At 60.4% G+C, this 14735-nt stretch overlaps 2 protein-coding genes across 3 annotated transcripts; one reads left to right on the top strand and one right to left on the bottom strand.

Annotated features, from left to right (window-relative positions):
* Positions 1-105: 105 nt before the first annotated feature.
* Positions 106-5227, bottom strand: TMEM198 (transmembrane protein 198). Its single transcript, XM_039555348.1, has 5 exons — positions 5186-5227; positions 3045-3295; positions 2363-2938; positions 1939-2129; positions 106-1476 (listed from the first exon to the last, which is right to left on the bottom strand). Exons 2-5 carry the CDS (start codon positions 3232-3234, stop codon positions 1330-1332), a joined length of 1104 nt encoding a protein of 367 aa, XP_039411282.1. The 5' UTR covers positions 3235-3295; positions 5186-5227; the 3' UTR covers positions 106-1329.
* Positions 5228-8221: 2994 nt separating this feature from the next.
* On the top strand, positions 8222-14380 carry CHPF (chondroitin polymerizing factor). 2 transcript variants are annotated; one of them, XM_039555070.1, is made up of 4 exons: positions 8222-8603; positions 9780-10344; positions 10529-10711; positions 11138-14380. In XM_039555070.1, the coding sequence occupies exons 1-4, from the start codon at positions 8299-8301 to the stop codon at positions 12398-12400; spliced, it is 2316 nt and encodes a 771-aa protein (XP_039411004.1). In that variant the 5' UTR covers positions 8222-8298; the 3' UTR covers positions 12401-14380. The 2 variants fall into 2 exon arrangements, with proteins under 2 accessions (XP_039411004.1, XP_010405211.1); XM_010406909.3 differs by lacking the exon at positions 8222-8603 and adding an exon at positions 9192-9693.
* Positions 14381-14735: the final 355 nt, after the last annotated feature.

Below are 14735 nucleotides of genomic sequence, written 5' to 3'. Positions count from 1 at the left end.
AGGTGGCGGCACCACTCTACGTCTTGCTCAGCATCCCTGGAAGCCTGGCCCTCAGGGCCCCCCTCACCCCTGCCCCCCGCACAGCCCTTGGCCTTGCACGCCGGACTCCGAAAGGCTCTTTACTGTGTGGCCGAGGCCTCAGCAGCATTTGGCACATTTACAAAAGAGACTGAAAAGGGGGATGGCAGCACAATGCTGCGGGAAGGGGGTGCCTGGCAGAAACATGCAGTTCCTGGGGCAGCGGGGCCAGCTGGGCTGGGCTGGGGGGGGCTCCCAAAGCAGAAGGCACCCTGGTCCAGTCTCACCACCATCCTGCCTGCCTGGCCATGGGGAAATCCTGGCTCACTCCGTAATAAGTTAATACAAATCACAGCAAGAGAAATATATACAAGGCGTGAGCCTCTGCCCACAGCAGTGCTCTGGGCAGGGGCTCCTGCCCTGCCCTGCCCCAAGGTCCCCTGGCCACTATAAAAATCCAGTCGCCAGCAAAACAGCGACGGTCTCTGATGCTGCAGGGGTCCCCGCATCCCTGAGGCAGCCCAGCCTCTGCCCAAAGGCTGGAGCCAGTGTCCTGTCTCCCACCAAAACATTTTGTGGGGGATGCACCCTGCCAGCACAGCTCCTGCTGGACAGGCACCAATAGCCAGCATCACCCTGGGAACCACCTGGCCGTGGCAGTCTCTGCCCCAGGACCACCCCAGTCCAGCTTGGGAAAATGGAGTGGCGAGCCGCTCTGGGGTGTAGGGAGGGTGGCTAGGGCAGAAGGATCTTCTGAGGAGGCAGGTTTTGGGAAGCATTGCCTGGGAGCTGCTCTTGGGGACAGGGTGGGACAGGGCACACATGCTCAGGGGATTCCCTGCTGGGAAAAGGGCTGTGGGACCTGCTCTTTGAAGAAGGGACATAGGGGACAGGCACTTGGGGAGTTGCTGGGGGTGCGATGGGGTAGGGGCAGGCATGGGGAGCTGCTCTTGAGAAGGGGGGGACTCAAATATGGGGAAATGTTAAGATGCAGGATGAGCGTGCCCGGGCCGTAGGGTAACGCACAGCAGTGGGGGCTTGGGGACCCACCACCCCAGCAGAGCCACTCGCACTGCACGTCCATGGGTTCTGGTCCTTGGGCTGCGTCCCTGCCAAAGGGCTTCCCCAGCACCTTTGGGCCCCACAGGTAGCTGGGGCTTCCACAGACAAGTCCTATGTGTCTTCAAGAAGGGTCTCCATCTGCAGCCCCAAGCCACATGTGGCCACTTGGGGGGACAAAGCCCTGCCTGTCTCAGGGGTTCTGTCAGAACAGGCTGGGGTGCTGGTGTTGCTCGAGGTCACTGGGTTGGCTTATACCCTCACGGCAGGGCCAGAGCCTGTGGTGAGGGGCACGGTGGAGCTGCAGTCATAGTCCAGGTCCACCACGGCATGGGAGCTGGCGATGAGGCTGTTCAGCGATGGTCCCGTCTGCCGTTCTCGGAAACTCTGGATGTAGCTCTGTGAGAGAGGGGTAACAGAAAGTGAGGGGGGCTCTGCTCCTGGACCACTGCACCCCACCCCACCCTAAACGCAGCAGCAGCCCCTCCCCAGCCCCCCTCAAAAACAGCCCAGTGGAATCCCCAGCACTCGGGCCCTCCAGTGGCTGGCCGCAGCAGGGAGCACAGCCTTATCCCTCCCCTGGACATTTTGCACCTTGCCTACTGCTTGTTTCTACTTTGCCCACAGTGCTCTTGGCCAGCAGTTTCCATTTGCTTGCAAAGGCTGAAGTGCTCCACGGTGGTAATGCCCCAGCTTAGCCCTTCCTGAGTTGCCCAGTCCCGGGGATGCCCTGGTCTCATCCCTCAATGAGCTTTGATGTCAACCGGTGCCTGGGCACCTCTCCAAGCCCCAGCCCACCCACATGGAGAAGGAATGGCTGTGGAGGCTGGGGGAGATCTCTACCCTGGCTGCGGGACTCACAGGGGAGAGCACGTCCCCATCGAAGCGGCGCACAGGGTTGGGCTTGCGGCGGTAAGCAGGCTCGGGGGGGTGGGCTTTGTGCTGGTGGGGTGGTGGGTGGTGGGGTCTCCGCTTCTTCTTCTTCTCCTTTCGGTCTTCCCGCTGCTTGATGCGCATCAGTTGCACGCGGCGCTGCTGCCGGCTGATGATCACTGTGGAGCAAAGAGGCCTGTGAGCACTGGGGAGCACATCCAAACGATCCCCACAGCCAAACCAGCACCAACTTCACGCAACCAGGCCTCCCTTGGGTGGTGTGCCGCCACAGAGTCCTGAACCCCATGCATGTCCGTGTGAACCAGGTGCTGGAAACCTCCATCCCACTACCCAGGTTCCCAGCTCCTACACTCGCCCTGTGTCATGCCCACATGCCCCACTCCCCACACACCTTCTGTATGGGAGTAGCCCTCGCCTGTGACCTTCCACTGGACCAGGACACCCAGTGTGGTGAGGAGCGGCCAGACGCCCAGAATGACCCAGCTGTACCAGCACACGGGGCGAGCAGGGGCCACCTTGATGCGCTCATAGATGTACTGCACCAGGAGGAAGAGCTCGATGAAGTAGTCGACAGTGACGGTCATGATGGCGCTGCCGAAGACGGCGGTGGAGAGGGTGGTGAAGAAGCGCTGCCACTGCAGGGTGAGGACAGCGAAAAGCATCCCCACACCCAGGAGGAGTGCAATGGGGATCCACACCGTTGGTGGGTGGTAGAACTGCTCCATCACTACCAGCGTGGCCACCGCCAGCAGCAGCCCCAGGAGCAGCCCCACCATGAAGAGGCCAACACTGCGCACCAGCATGGTGACCAGCCCACACAAGACTCCAATGCCCAACCCAATGCCCACTGAGGCCTCCACGCTCAGCTGTGTGTCCAGCACCCTCTCCTTGTAGCACAGCATGAAGATGATGATAGAGCCAAACATCAGCCCCGTCAGGAACATGACAGCCTTGAAGCAGCGGTAGCCTGAGGAGAGACCACCATAGTTAGGGACTGGATAGCCAGCAACCCCCAGCTCCCCTCTGCCCTCCTCCCCACTTGCCCCACCAGCTGCTGGGCTGGCCTGGCTCACCGAAGAAGCAGTAGATGATGCCAAAAAGGCAGCACATGGCACACACCACTGAGGGCACCACCTGGTAGCGACGCTCAATTTCCTGCTGGCAGCTGTGCCCCCACTCCTGGCCTGGCTCGTGCGGCAGCAGCTTGAACCGCAGCGTTTGCACAGTTGCAGTCATGGCTCTGGGGACTCCTGGGAGAGGCATCAAAATCTCCACTCCTGCCTCATAGCTCGCCAGCAGAACTGTGTCCCGGCACCGGCCCCACCTGGTGGGAGAGAGACAAGGAGAATGGAGGAACTGGTGGCACATGCCCAGCAGTGATCCCACCACTCAGCATCCAGCTACCAGAAATCCTGCTCCGTCCCACCACTACCTGGGTAGGAAGGGAGGGAATGGGGGAACAGCCTCATCAGTGGGGGTGCAGACTGTCACCCAATGTGTGGCTGAGGGGACATGCTGTCCCCAGAGAGCCTGCCTGTACCCCCAAGAGCTTCGTATCACTTAAATAATTTGTCTGTGGCTTCAATTTTCCTGCCCATGCCTCTCCGGCACCCTTTCCCTGTTCGATTAACAGGAGACTTCCACAACCTGGTATTTTCTGCCTGTGAAGTAATTATGCTCAGTAATTAAGTCACCCCTCAGTCTTCTATTTTTATAGGCTAAACAGATTGAGCTCTTTAAGCTTGTACTCCAAGGCATTTTCTCCAATCCTCTAATCATATTTCTGGCTATTTTTCATCTCTGCTCCAGCTCCTACTCTCCTTGTAAAAACAAATTGGGCCTTCACATTAGATCCAGCCCTCCCATGCCAATCCATGGGGATGGAAGGGCACCAGCCATAGCTGGCACTGCCCTTTACCCAAGGGCTCACCCTTAATGCTGTGGCTGTGCCGGGATGCTGAGCAAACAGTTACCAGGCCCCCCGCAGCGCTTACACAGACGGAGGGGTCATAATCCCCTGCAAAGACTGATCCAGCTTCAGTTTAAACCTAATTACAGTATCCATCTGCCTGCTCCCACCTGGAGCCAGTTCCATCACCCCTTTGCTCCCCTAGTCCCTTTACAGGCTCAGTTGGTTTAGAATGGGTTTATTGTCACAAATTGTCCCCAGGCCAGCATCAGTCCTTCCAAGTGCCAAGTTTAAGCGGCCAGTTCAGGACAGCTCACAAAAACAGCGCTCTGGGAAGGAGCTGGGAAGAGGGCAAAGGCTGCAGTCACGGCTTCCTGTTGCCCAGCACCTTGCTGCTGCCCAGACGGGCTCCACTGGCATCTCATCCCTTGCCGGCAACCTCCTCCCTCCCTTTGGCTGGGGAAGGCAACACCAGCCAGGGCAAATCCCCGTGGGGAAGCCGAGCACAGAGCCTAATCCCAAGGAAGCAGGCGGGCAGCGAGCGGGCAGCCAAGCGCTGGGCCCCTGCTCGAGTCCCCTGGGGGATGCTAAGCAGGATTGGACTTTACCCGTAGAGCCCAGGAGCGACGCTCCGGCCCCGGTGGGGATGGGCGATAATGTGTTGAGTGAGAGCAGGGCTCTGCCGGCCCAGGAGACCGGGGATGCGGCACGGCACGGCTGGCCGGCTGGTGTAGGGATGGCATGGGATGGCACGGGATGGCGGGGCGCCGGGCAGGGCTGCGGGCAGCGGTGCGGGCGGCTCGCGGCGCCCATTGGCGCGGGCACTGTTGCTAGGGGAGCCCAGCGCCTGCTCATTGGCGCCGGGACTTACCCACCTGCTGCCGCCCGCCCCGGGCCCCCGAACCCCCTCCCTCCCCGCAGGCCACAGCGCGGCGGGGGCCGGGGGCAGCGCCCGGGGCTCAGCCCCACCGCGGCGCCCCCATCGCCGCCCCCCGGCCGGGCCCCGCTGTCCCCGCCGGGCTGCCGGGCCCCGGGCCGGCGGGGCGGGCGCGGCGTTGCCGAGCGACGGCCGCAAAGGCCGCCGGGGCGCGGGGCCGCTCCGCCCCTCTCTTTGTTCGGGGCGGGGGTCCCGGGGGCGCCCCGCCAGATCCCCGCACGCCCATCCTAGGCTCCGCGCTCGCTCCGCCGGACGACGGAAGCATCGGGAGCGAAGCGCCCCAGCCCCTCCCCCGAGGGGTCCGACGCGTCACCCGCCTGCCGGATGCCCTCGTGCTGCCCCCCCTCTGCCGCTCCGCCCGCTCCCACCTGCGCTCCCGGCGCGGCAGCGGCAGCGGCGGCGGCCCCGCGGCGCCCGGCGCTCCCGGCGCTCCCGGCGCTCCCGGCGCTCCCGGCCGCGGACCCCGCGCATGGTGGCGGCGCGGCCGCCGCGCGGTGCTGAGCGGACAGCTCCGCTGACGTCACCGCGCCGTCACCGCGCGCCGGGGGCGGGCCTCGGGGCCGGGGCGGGGCCTCTGCAGGGGGCGGGGACTGAGGTGAGGGTAAATTGGGGGGGCGCTCGGGTGTAAGGTGGGGTGTAAATTGGGGTGCACTCGGGTGTAAGGTGGGGGTGTAAATTGGGGGGCACTCGGGTGTAAAGTGGGGTGTAAATTGGGAGTGCACTCGGGTGTAAGGTGGGGTGTAAAGTGGGGGTGCACTCGGGTGTAAAGCGGGGTGTAAAGCGGGGGTGTAAATCGGAGTGCACTCGGGTGCGCATTGGGGTGTACACTGGGGTGTAATGTGGGGTGTAAATTGGGGGCACGTTCAGGTGTGCACCGAGTTGTAAATTGGTGGGTGCATTGGGGTGTGCACCGGGGTGCCATGCCCTGTGACATGGCATGTGCCGGGGACTCAGCCCGAGGCCGTGTGTGCAGCGTGGCGCAGCACACCCCGGGCCAGACCATGTGTGCCATGTGCTTGGCGTGCAGCGGCTGCGAGGGCTGCAAGCCCCTCGGCATGGTGTGCAGGGACAGAGCGGTACAGGGTGCAAGGGTGCGGATGTGAGAACTGCAGGATAATCTTGTGTCAGACGGGACCTGACAGTGCAGCGTACAAGGGGCTGTGCCAGGACCACGGGGACTGCAGTGCCTGCGTTCAGAGGGGGCAAATGCACATGTCAGGGGCATCTAGAGCAGCTGCCCACCTGTCCCCCACGAGCAGATGAGAGCTACAGCCATGGCATGCAGCCGGGGGGACACGGTGATCTGCAGAGGCAGAGCTCTCTGGAGCTGGCACCTCCTGGCTGTAGGCGCCTAGGGACCCCCGGGAAATCCTGGCACAGAGAAGACTCTTGGCAGCAGCTGCTGTTCCCCCTGGCAGCCCCTTCCTAGCCCCATGCCAACACTGGGGAGACAAAGGCGGGAGCTGCAGCTGGCGGGGGGCTGAGAAGGGGCTGCTGGAGGAACGGCACTGCTGCCTTCCTGCTGCTTCCCCACAGAATCTTCCAAGGCCACCAGGCACAGGGGCCCTGGGCTCAGCCACTGCCAGGCAAGCCCTGGGGAGGTGTGTGCTCTGCCCTCAGCTTCCCATGCGTGTTTCCTGAGCTGAGGCTGGAAACTTCATTACTTTCTCTGATCTGCACCTCTATCTAAATATAAGTTCAGATCAACAGGGTCATTTCAGAATGAAACCTCTCTTATCACTCATGTAAAATGATCTGGGTTTGTATAAGGTGGCTAAACTTAAATATTCCAACCCATAAAGGAAATCAAATACATCTATTTCTAATGCTGTGTACAGAAAACAGGATACTTTGGATTTTTCTATGATCTTGGCTGTTTTTTGACCTCTGTGCATGAAAGATCTCTGTTCCTTTCTTGGCTTTTCATCTTTTTCCTTCTGGTATCTCCTCATCCCATCACATTCTGTCTGTTTCTAGTTTTTATATGTTCTTCATTAAACTGCCATCCACGTGACTGCTTTTGCCTATTGCTTGTCTTGGTCTATTCAAGAGTAAAAAGGCCTATGAAAAGCAGCCGAGCTTGGATGATGGTCTAGTATCTCAGGGGGGTGGGATGCTGCCAACCGCTTTCCGACGAAAACAGGCTGCTTTGTTTCAGAAAATGAAAGAGATCCTGGAGCTGAGCAGGCCCCCACATGCCCTCAGTGCCCTGCAGTGCTATGTGGCTGCTGGTGCTCCCCAGGACAAGTGGGCTGTGTTTCATGGGGAGGGTGGAATGGACTCCCCACCCAGAGTAAATCCAGAGGTACTTGAGAGTCCCAATGGCTGCAAGGCTGCTGGAAGCAAAACCATGGGCTGGGAATAGGAGGAAAGGCCAGGTCCTCCTTCTTGTCCTTATTCAGTAATGCCTGGCACTGAGCAGCCATGTAGGGCTGCTTGCCTTGCAGCTTCTGGGTTGGATTATTCCTGTGGTGGAAGCTCCGTTTGTGCAGTGAACTCTGCCCTGATACAGTTCCTCCAGCTCTGTCTGCCTGGGGGGCTCTTTCTGGCGGCCCGGTGGATCTGTGCTGCAAGACAGCTCAGAGTGGGATGGTGACCCGACCCCAGCTGGAGGAGCTCCCTTTGCTCCCGTTTGAACCACATGATAAGGGTCCTTGCTGCTGGGATCTCCTGCTGCCTGCCTGCCCTCATCCAGCCCCGGGATGGTTTGCTGCTGAGAATCCAAAGGTCTTCCAGCCGCCGTTTGCCCTCCTGGAATGCCTGCTCCGCAGGCACCCGGCGTGATCAGCTGCCTCCTGCAGCCCGCAGCCCACACCGTGCTGCTCTGACCTCAGACACTCAGACCCCACTCTTCCCCCGACCACTGGTCACCTCCTGGGGACTTCCAGGTAGAGTTCAGCCACCACCCACCGAGGGGTTGACCCTGGGGCAGCGGTTTGGGGAACGTGGCGGTTCAACCCCACCATGAATTCACCAGCGCCGTGGTTTGGGCTGTCCCGCGGAGGGGACACACGGCCCCGCGGTAGTCCCTGTGTCCCGGGCACAAAGGGCCGGGAAAATGCGCCCTAAAGCCGTCTCAGGTGCCGGTCCCCTGCGGATGCGCTTTCCGCTCTGTGAGCCGGCAGCCGGGGCCTGAGGCGCTGCCCTGCCATCCCGCAGCGCCGCGGCGCTCACGGCGCGGGGTTCAGGGCACGGGGCAGCCCCGCCGCGCCGCCCCCGGCTCTGCCCGGCCCGACCCCGCCGCTGTCCCGCGGGGTGCGGGCACTCCCGGCCGCGCGGTCTCCCGGCAACCCGGCCCCGCCCTCACGCCTGCCCCGCCCCGTTGGCCGCCCCGCCCCGTGACGCGTCTGTGGCAGCGCGGGCCATTGGCCGGAGCGGGTGACGCGCGGCAGGGCAGGGCCCGCGGGTGACACGTCGGACGGCGGCGCCGCCAGCGGCAGCGGCAGCCGGAGGCGCCCCCGGTCGCGGTCCCGTCCCGGCCATGCGGCTGTCGCTGGTGTTGTCGGTGCTGCGGCCCGCCGGGCCCGTCGCCATCGGCGTCTCGCTGGGCTTCACTCTCAGCCTGCTCAGCGTCACTTGGGTGGAGGAGCCCTGCGGGCCGCCGCCGCGCCCCGCCACCCGCCCGCTCCCCGACGGCGGCCCCGCGCCACCCCCCGGCCCCGCCAACGGCAACGCGGCGCGCAGGCCCAACGCCGTGCTCGCCGCGCTGGGCGCTGACAACTGGGAGCCCCGCGTCGTGCCCTACCGCCCGCCCAGCCCCGGCAGGGCCGCCAAGAAGGCCGTCAGGTGCGGGGGGGGCCGGGCTGGGCTGGGGGAGTTGGGCCGCCGCTTGCCCGGGTTTATCTGGGGGTAGCTGCGGGCGAGCTTCAGGTGCCTGCCGTGCCGGGGCTGGGGGACTTTACAGGGGGGCGTGACAGAAGGCCCAGCGGTGTGCTTTGCCCTCCCTTCAGCCACCTAGGGTTGCAGACGGGTTTTTCCTCACTGTGAGGGCCTTTCCCAGCTGCTTCCTTTCCTCCCTTGTGCCCCACTTTACCTGCAGCCTGCAGCGGAAGAGCCTCCTGCCCATGCTGCTGCCCGCTCTGCAGCACGTGCTGCCGGGCACCCTGCTACGGTCCCCTCTTGTCCGAGCAGGGACCCCTCCCGTAGTGGCATGTCCCCACCCAGTGCTGTAAACGCCAGCCTGCTCCGGAGTCGGAGTCGGCTGCAGCCCCGTCCCAGCGTCCCCTGGATGACAGGGAACAGGCAGTGAAAGGGCCTCCTTGTCCTGGCGAGGTGGTGGGTGGATGAAGGGGGCTGAATGGGGCCACTGTGTACCAGGCGGCGGTTGGGGGACGTGATGGGGGGGTCGCTTCCTGCTACTGCGCCGGACTGGGAGAATTAAACCTGAAAGTCATTGTGAGTGCAACAGCAGGAGGCCGTGGTGGGGAGGGGGACACAACCAGCTCCTTGCTGGCTTCAGCAACCTGTGTGGGGCCTGGCATCCCCAGGGAGGTCAGCACGGGCTCTCCTGCCTGCCTGCTCTAGAGCAGTATGCCTGGCAGGGGTGGCAGGAAGGTGCTTCCCAGTTCAGCACCTGGGTGGGGCTGGGGCTAACCTCGTGGTTGGGGTATCTGGTGGGTCATGTCCCTGCTAGAGCTGGGTTGTGCTGCCCTGTTTCCTGCTTTTAGCTGTGCTCAGCCTTTTGAGAGCATCTGTTTTGAGCTGGACTGCCCAGCTCATGGGAAGGTAGGGTCCCCCTTGGTCTCAAGTTGACGGGGGACCTCAGCAAAGTGCTCTGCAGTGCCTCTGACACAGGCGTAGTAGCAGCTGGTGACACTGGGGTGATGTCTTGTGTGCCTGGCTGAAGCCTGGGAGCAGTTCCTGCAGAGGAACCGAGGTTGGTGCCAATGGTTACGATGGGGAGGGTGCAGGCTGGGGTGGGTTGCAGTGCCCTAGGGGCCATATGTTGTCATCTTCTTGCAGGACCCGGTACATCAGCACAGAGCTGGGGATGCGGCAGCGACTCTTTGTGGGTGTGCTGACCTCCAAGAGCACGCTGAACACACTGGGGGTGGCTGTCAACCGCACGCTGGCCCACCGCCTGGAGCGCCTGGTGTACTTCACAGGCACGCGGGGCCGCAAGGTGCCCCATGGCATGACGGTGGTGACGCACAGTGATGAGCGGCCCATCTGGAACATGTACCAGACCGTCAGGTACCTTCTGGACCACTACGTGAATGATTTCGACTGGTTCTTCCTGGTGCAGGATGATACCTACACAGAGGCGCACCGCATCAGCCGCCTGGTTGCCCACCTCAGCATTGACACCCACCTCTACCTGGGTCGTCCTGAGGAGTTCATCGGTGGGGACACTGAGGGACGTTACTGCTATGGAGGGTTTGGCTACTTGCTGTCCCGCAGCCTCCTCCTGCTCCTGCAGCAGCACCTGGAGAGCTGCCGCAATGACATCCTCAGTGCCCGGCCCGATGAGTGGCTGGGCCGCTGCATCATTGACTACACAGGTGTCAACTGTGCTGAGGAACATGAGGTAGGTTCTGCAGAAGAGATGGCTGGATCCTGGCCCAGTGTTTTCCCTCCTCCCTTTGGGCTCCCAGGTCCTGGGAGGACTAGCTGTTGCACCCTGACATCCTTTGAGCTTGCTGTGCTGGCATCTGGTGGTGTGGGAGTACAGGTTGGGGCTGGCTGTGACCTATCTCTCCTGGCTGGCACAGGGTCTGCATTACCACTATTTTGAGCTGGGGAAGAACGCAGACCCTGAACGGGAGACCGACCTCCGTTTCCAGAGCGCCTTCACTGTCCACCCTGTGCTGGATCCCCTCCAGATGTACCGGCTGCACAAGTACTTCGCACAGGTGGAGCTTGAGAGAACCTATCAGGAGATCCAGCAGCTCCAGGTGAGACCTGGCTTGGCTGGGAGGGCCTTGATTCCATTTGTCATCCCCGTGGGCTTTCTAGTTTCTCTGCGGGTGTCTCACCTGATCCTTCTGTTGGACAGGATCAGCTGAGCTCATGTGGCTGCAGAGGCAGTGGTGCTGTCTGGAAAGCAGCTTTGGACCTAGATGGGTCCTGGACGTGCTGTGGTGGTTCAGGGTGATGAAGCCAGAAGAGTGCAGATATCTGTCACAAAGGCTACATAGGGTGGGGGAGAAAACCTGATGTGCTGGACAGGAGTCAGGTTGAGGATAGAGTTGTTCTGGCACTGCTCTTTGAGCCAGCTCTGGCTGATCTCTGAGTATCAGAAGTCAGCCTGAGTGCTGCCAGAGCTGGAAGATCTACTTGTGCCTGCCTTGGCTCTCACTCCTCCATCTCTTGTCTCGCAGATGGAGATCCAGAATGCCAGCAGCCTGTCTGCTGATGGGGATCATGTCGCCACATGGCCCATTGGCATCCCACCCCCATTCCAGCCCAAAACCCGCTTTGAGGTGCTACGCTGGGACTACTTCACAGAGGAGCAGGTCTATGCCTGTGTGGATGGCTCCCCCAAGTGTGAGCTGCATGGTGTGGATCTGGCGGACGTGGCTGATGTGGTGGCCACGGCCATGGAGGAGCTGAACCGCAAGTACCAGCCAGTGCTCCATGTCCGCAAGCAGCAGCTGGTGAACGGATACCGGCGCTTCGACCCCACACGTGGCATGGAGTACACGCTGGACCTTCAGGTGGAGGTGGTCACCCAGAAGGGGCACAGCCACTCCGTCACTAAGCGAGTGCACCTGGTACGGCCCCTCAGCGAGGTGGAGATCATCCCCATGCCCTACGTGACGGAGGCCAGTCGCATCAATGTCATCCTGCCGCTGACGGCCCACGACCGGGACTACGCTGCCCGCTTTTTGGAGACTTATGCGGCAGCCGCTTTTGAGAGCAGTGAGAATGCAGTGCTCACCTTCCTCTTCATCTATGACCCCTTTGAGGCCCAGCAGGTCACCCAGAATGACATCTTCGCCTCTGTGAAGTCCCAGATCACCGAGTATGAGCGCAAGTATGTGGACATAAAGATCCCCTGGATCAGTGTTAAGACAGATGCACCCTCCCAAATCAAGGTCATGGACATTATCTCCAAGAAGCATCCCGTGGACACACTTTTCTTTGTGGCTGGCGTGGGGACAGAGGTCACCATTGACTTCCTGAACCGCTGCCGGATGAACACCATAAACAACTGGCAGGTTTTCTTCCCCATCCACTTCCAGGGCTACAACCCAGCCATTGCTTACCACAACCAGGTGCCACCCACCACGCTGGACCTGCTGCGGGACATGGGGCGCTTTGACCGTGATGTCTTCCATGAAGCCTGCTTCTACAACGCTGACTACATGGCAGCACGCACCCGCATGGCGGGGGACGTGCAGGAGAATGAGGACATCCTGGAGACCCTGGACATCTACGACATGTTCATCAAGTACTCCAACCTCCATGTCTTCCGGGCAGTGGAGCCTGCCCTGCTGCAGCGCTACCGGCACCAGGCCTGCAACCCTCGGCTCAGTGAGGACATCTACCACCGCTGTGTACAGAGCAGCCTGGAGGGCATAGGCTCTCGCTCCCAGCTGGCCATGGTCCTTTTTGAGCAGGAGCAGGGGAACAGCACCTGAACCCTGGATCCTGGAGGGCCTGGCCCTGCCATGCCATGCCTGCCCGCCCACTCCACTTCTTCTGCTGCCCAAATCTGTCTTCCTTCTCCAGCGGCTGCAGGGGGATTGCTGGTGTCCGAGCCTGTGACTTGCCCCCTGGGACTGCCCAGGCCGGGGTCTGCCAGCCCAGGGTGCCTGGGTCTTTCTCAAGTGGCCACGGCTGTGCAGACCCCACAGCAAGATGGGATCAGAGTCACTGAGCTGCAGGCTGGAATGCCTGGCTCCTCATCCAGAGCTGCTGGCTGCTGGTCCCATCCCTCTGTCCTGGCCCTGCTGCTGAGCACTGGGGAGATGGGCTGCCCTCTCTTGCTGTTCCCCCTCAACTGGGGGAATGTAGAGCCCAAAGTCCCCCTGCTGCAGGGCCGTGACTGCCACAGGGCCTGGAGTGATCCCTCATAGTTCCCCCACTGTCCTGGGACAGGACTGTGCCCCTCGCTCCTTTGGAGCATTGGCCTGGTTTACAGGGAGGGACATGTCCCTGTACCTGCCACAAGCTTGGACAGTGGAATGGGATACATCCCATCCCAAAAGAGCAATAAGGATGTTGGTTTTGGGGTTTTGCCACTTGGCAATGAGCTGGAGTGCTCCTGGCTGTTTGGGGTGTGAGGAACTTGGCCCCTGGGGCTGGTGGGTGTAGGGAGTGCCAGAGGGAATCCTGCTGATTTCACGTACCGTGAGCTGCTCCCCATGGGAACCATGACCCAGGCCATTTCGGCCTTCGCAGTATTGATAGGATGTCGGAGGTCACAGCCCTCAGACGAGAGCCTCCTGACAGAGGTGGGATCCCTCCCCGCTGTGGGGCTGCCCTCAGGGTCGAGGGACATTGTGCCCGACACTGATGGGCATGGCAGAGGGTTTGGCTGTGCATCTCCTAAGGAGAAAGCGACTGAGGAGCCGCTCTCTGCTCCTGCTTTGTATTTAATGGGGGGGGGGAAGGAGGGGGATGGGGTGCATTTACACTAATAAAATGGAGAGATGTAGCGGTGGGTCCGGCTGATTCTTTCATGAGGCACCTGTGGGTGTTCTGCTGGGGGTCTGTGTGGTGGTAGGTGCTGGCTGCTTGTATAAATTCTGTCTGCAGCTGGCAGGACAGATTCCTTACAGAGATGCTTCTTTCCCCAAGCACCTGCAACATCCTTTACCTGAGTAAGCTGCTCGAGTGAGCTGAACTCTGCCCTCCAGGATCTGGGATCAGCTCTGAAGGAAACTCCCAGGCCAGACACTGGGCCTGAGCCCTGTGTTGGATCGCTAGTGCTGGATCTGCCCTCTCTGCATTGCTTTCACCCTATTTTTGGGCTGTTTTATATCTCAGGGCTTCTCAGCACTTGTGTTTTCCAGTTCTGAGTTGGGCAGAGCACTGTAGTCCTGTCCTGGATTGTTTTCATCACCTACAGCTCCTATTTGCATTATGAGGTGTGGGGACTGTTCCCTGCCCATGCTGCCTGCTCCAGGCATGATTTTCATGACTCCATGTGCTCTTCCCACCAGCCCTTTACCCATCGTGTTTTACTGCTTCATGAAGTACATGTATCAAAGAGACACCCCCAAGAAAATTAACTGAACCTACTTGCTATTACTTACCAAGGCTGCTAGTGCTCAGCAAAGCTCATGGAGAGCCCCTGGGCTGTGTGGTATGCCTTTTCCAAAGATACCTCATTCATCTCTTCCTGCTCTAGTCTCTGTAGCCATGGTGTTGGAGTGTATATGTTTAAATATAATTTTATTTCAGAGAGTAACTGTTAGCTTGTACTGAGTATTTCTATTTTTGATCTTCCCTGAGCACATCCTTAATTCCCTTTAAGTGGAAAACTGGGACAGAGGGAGGGAGGCAGATGCAGGTGTGTTACAGATACATTTATCCTCTGAAAAGCAGACCAAGTCCTAAGATGTGATTAAGCATTACAAGAGTATCCAAATGGTAATAAAGTGGCTTTAAATCAAGTTGGCTGTGAAAAGAAACCCAGAATTGTCATTTAATTATAATGAGACTGTCTAGATAAAGTTGCTCTTGCCTCGCTACTGTTTGCCCAGACCGAGTTAGAAGTATTTGCATACTTAATGCTCTGCACTATCAATACCAGCAGAGCCTCCCTGCTCTGACACATGTATGAGGAAATGACAGTGCTTGTGGCACTCCCACCACAGTTGTTACTTCAAGGGAGCTGGCAGGGTTTGAAACTGTTCTAGTGTTTTCCAGGTTATGTGCAGCATTAAAACATGATGAAACCCCAAAGAAGGATGCAGAGACCTGTGACAATGGGGACATGGGCACAGCTGTGCTCTGCCCTTCTCCTGC

This window comes from Corvus cornix, chromosome 7, assembly GCF_000738735.6.
Source record: "Corvus cornix cornix isolate S_Up_H32 chromosome 7, ASM73873v5, whole genome shotgun sequence".
Taxonomy (NCBI): domain Eukaryota; kingdom Metazoa; phylum Chordata; class Aves; order Passeriformes; family Corvidae; genus Corvus; species Corvus cornix.
This window is presented reverse-complemented; position numbering and strand designations above follow the sequence as displayed.

Bases quoted from the DNA above. Each gene is read 5' to 3' on its own strand.
- TMEM198 (XM_039555348.1), bottom strand. From the start codon at position 3,234: ATGCCTCTCCCAGGAGTCCCCAGAGCCATGACTGCAACTGTGCAAACG. The intron at 2,939-3,044 runs GTGAGCCAGGCC...GTCTCTCCTCAG, and splicing joins CATCATCTACTGCTTCTTCG to GCTACCGCTGCTTCAAGGCT. The intron at 2,130-2,362 runs GTGTGTGGGGAG...TTTGCTCCACAG, and splicing joins GGGCTACTCCCATACAGAAG to TGATCATCAGCCGGCAGCAG.
- CHPF (XM_039555070.1), top strand. From the start codon at position 8,299: ATGCGGCTGTCGCTGGTGTTGTCGGTGCTGCGGCCCGCCGGGCCCGTC. The intron at 8,604-9,779 runs GTGCGGGGGGGG...ATCTTCTTGCAG, and splicing joins GCCGCCAAGAAGGCCGTCAG to GACCCGGTACATCAGCACAG. The intron at 10,712-11,137 runs GTGAGACCTGGC...CTTGTCTCGCAG, and splicing joins AGGAGATCCAGCAGCTCCAG to ATGGAGATCCAGAATGCCAG.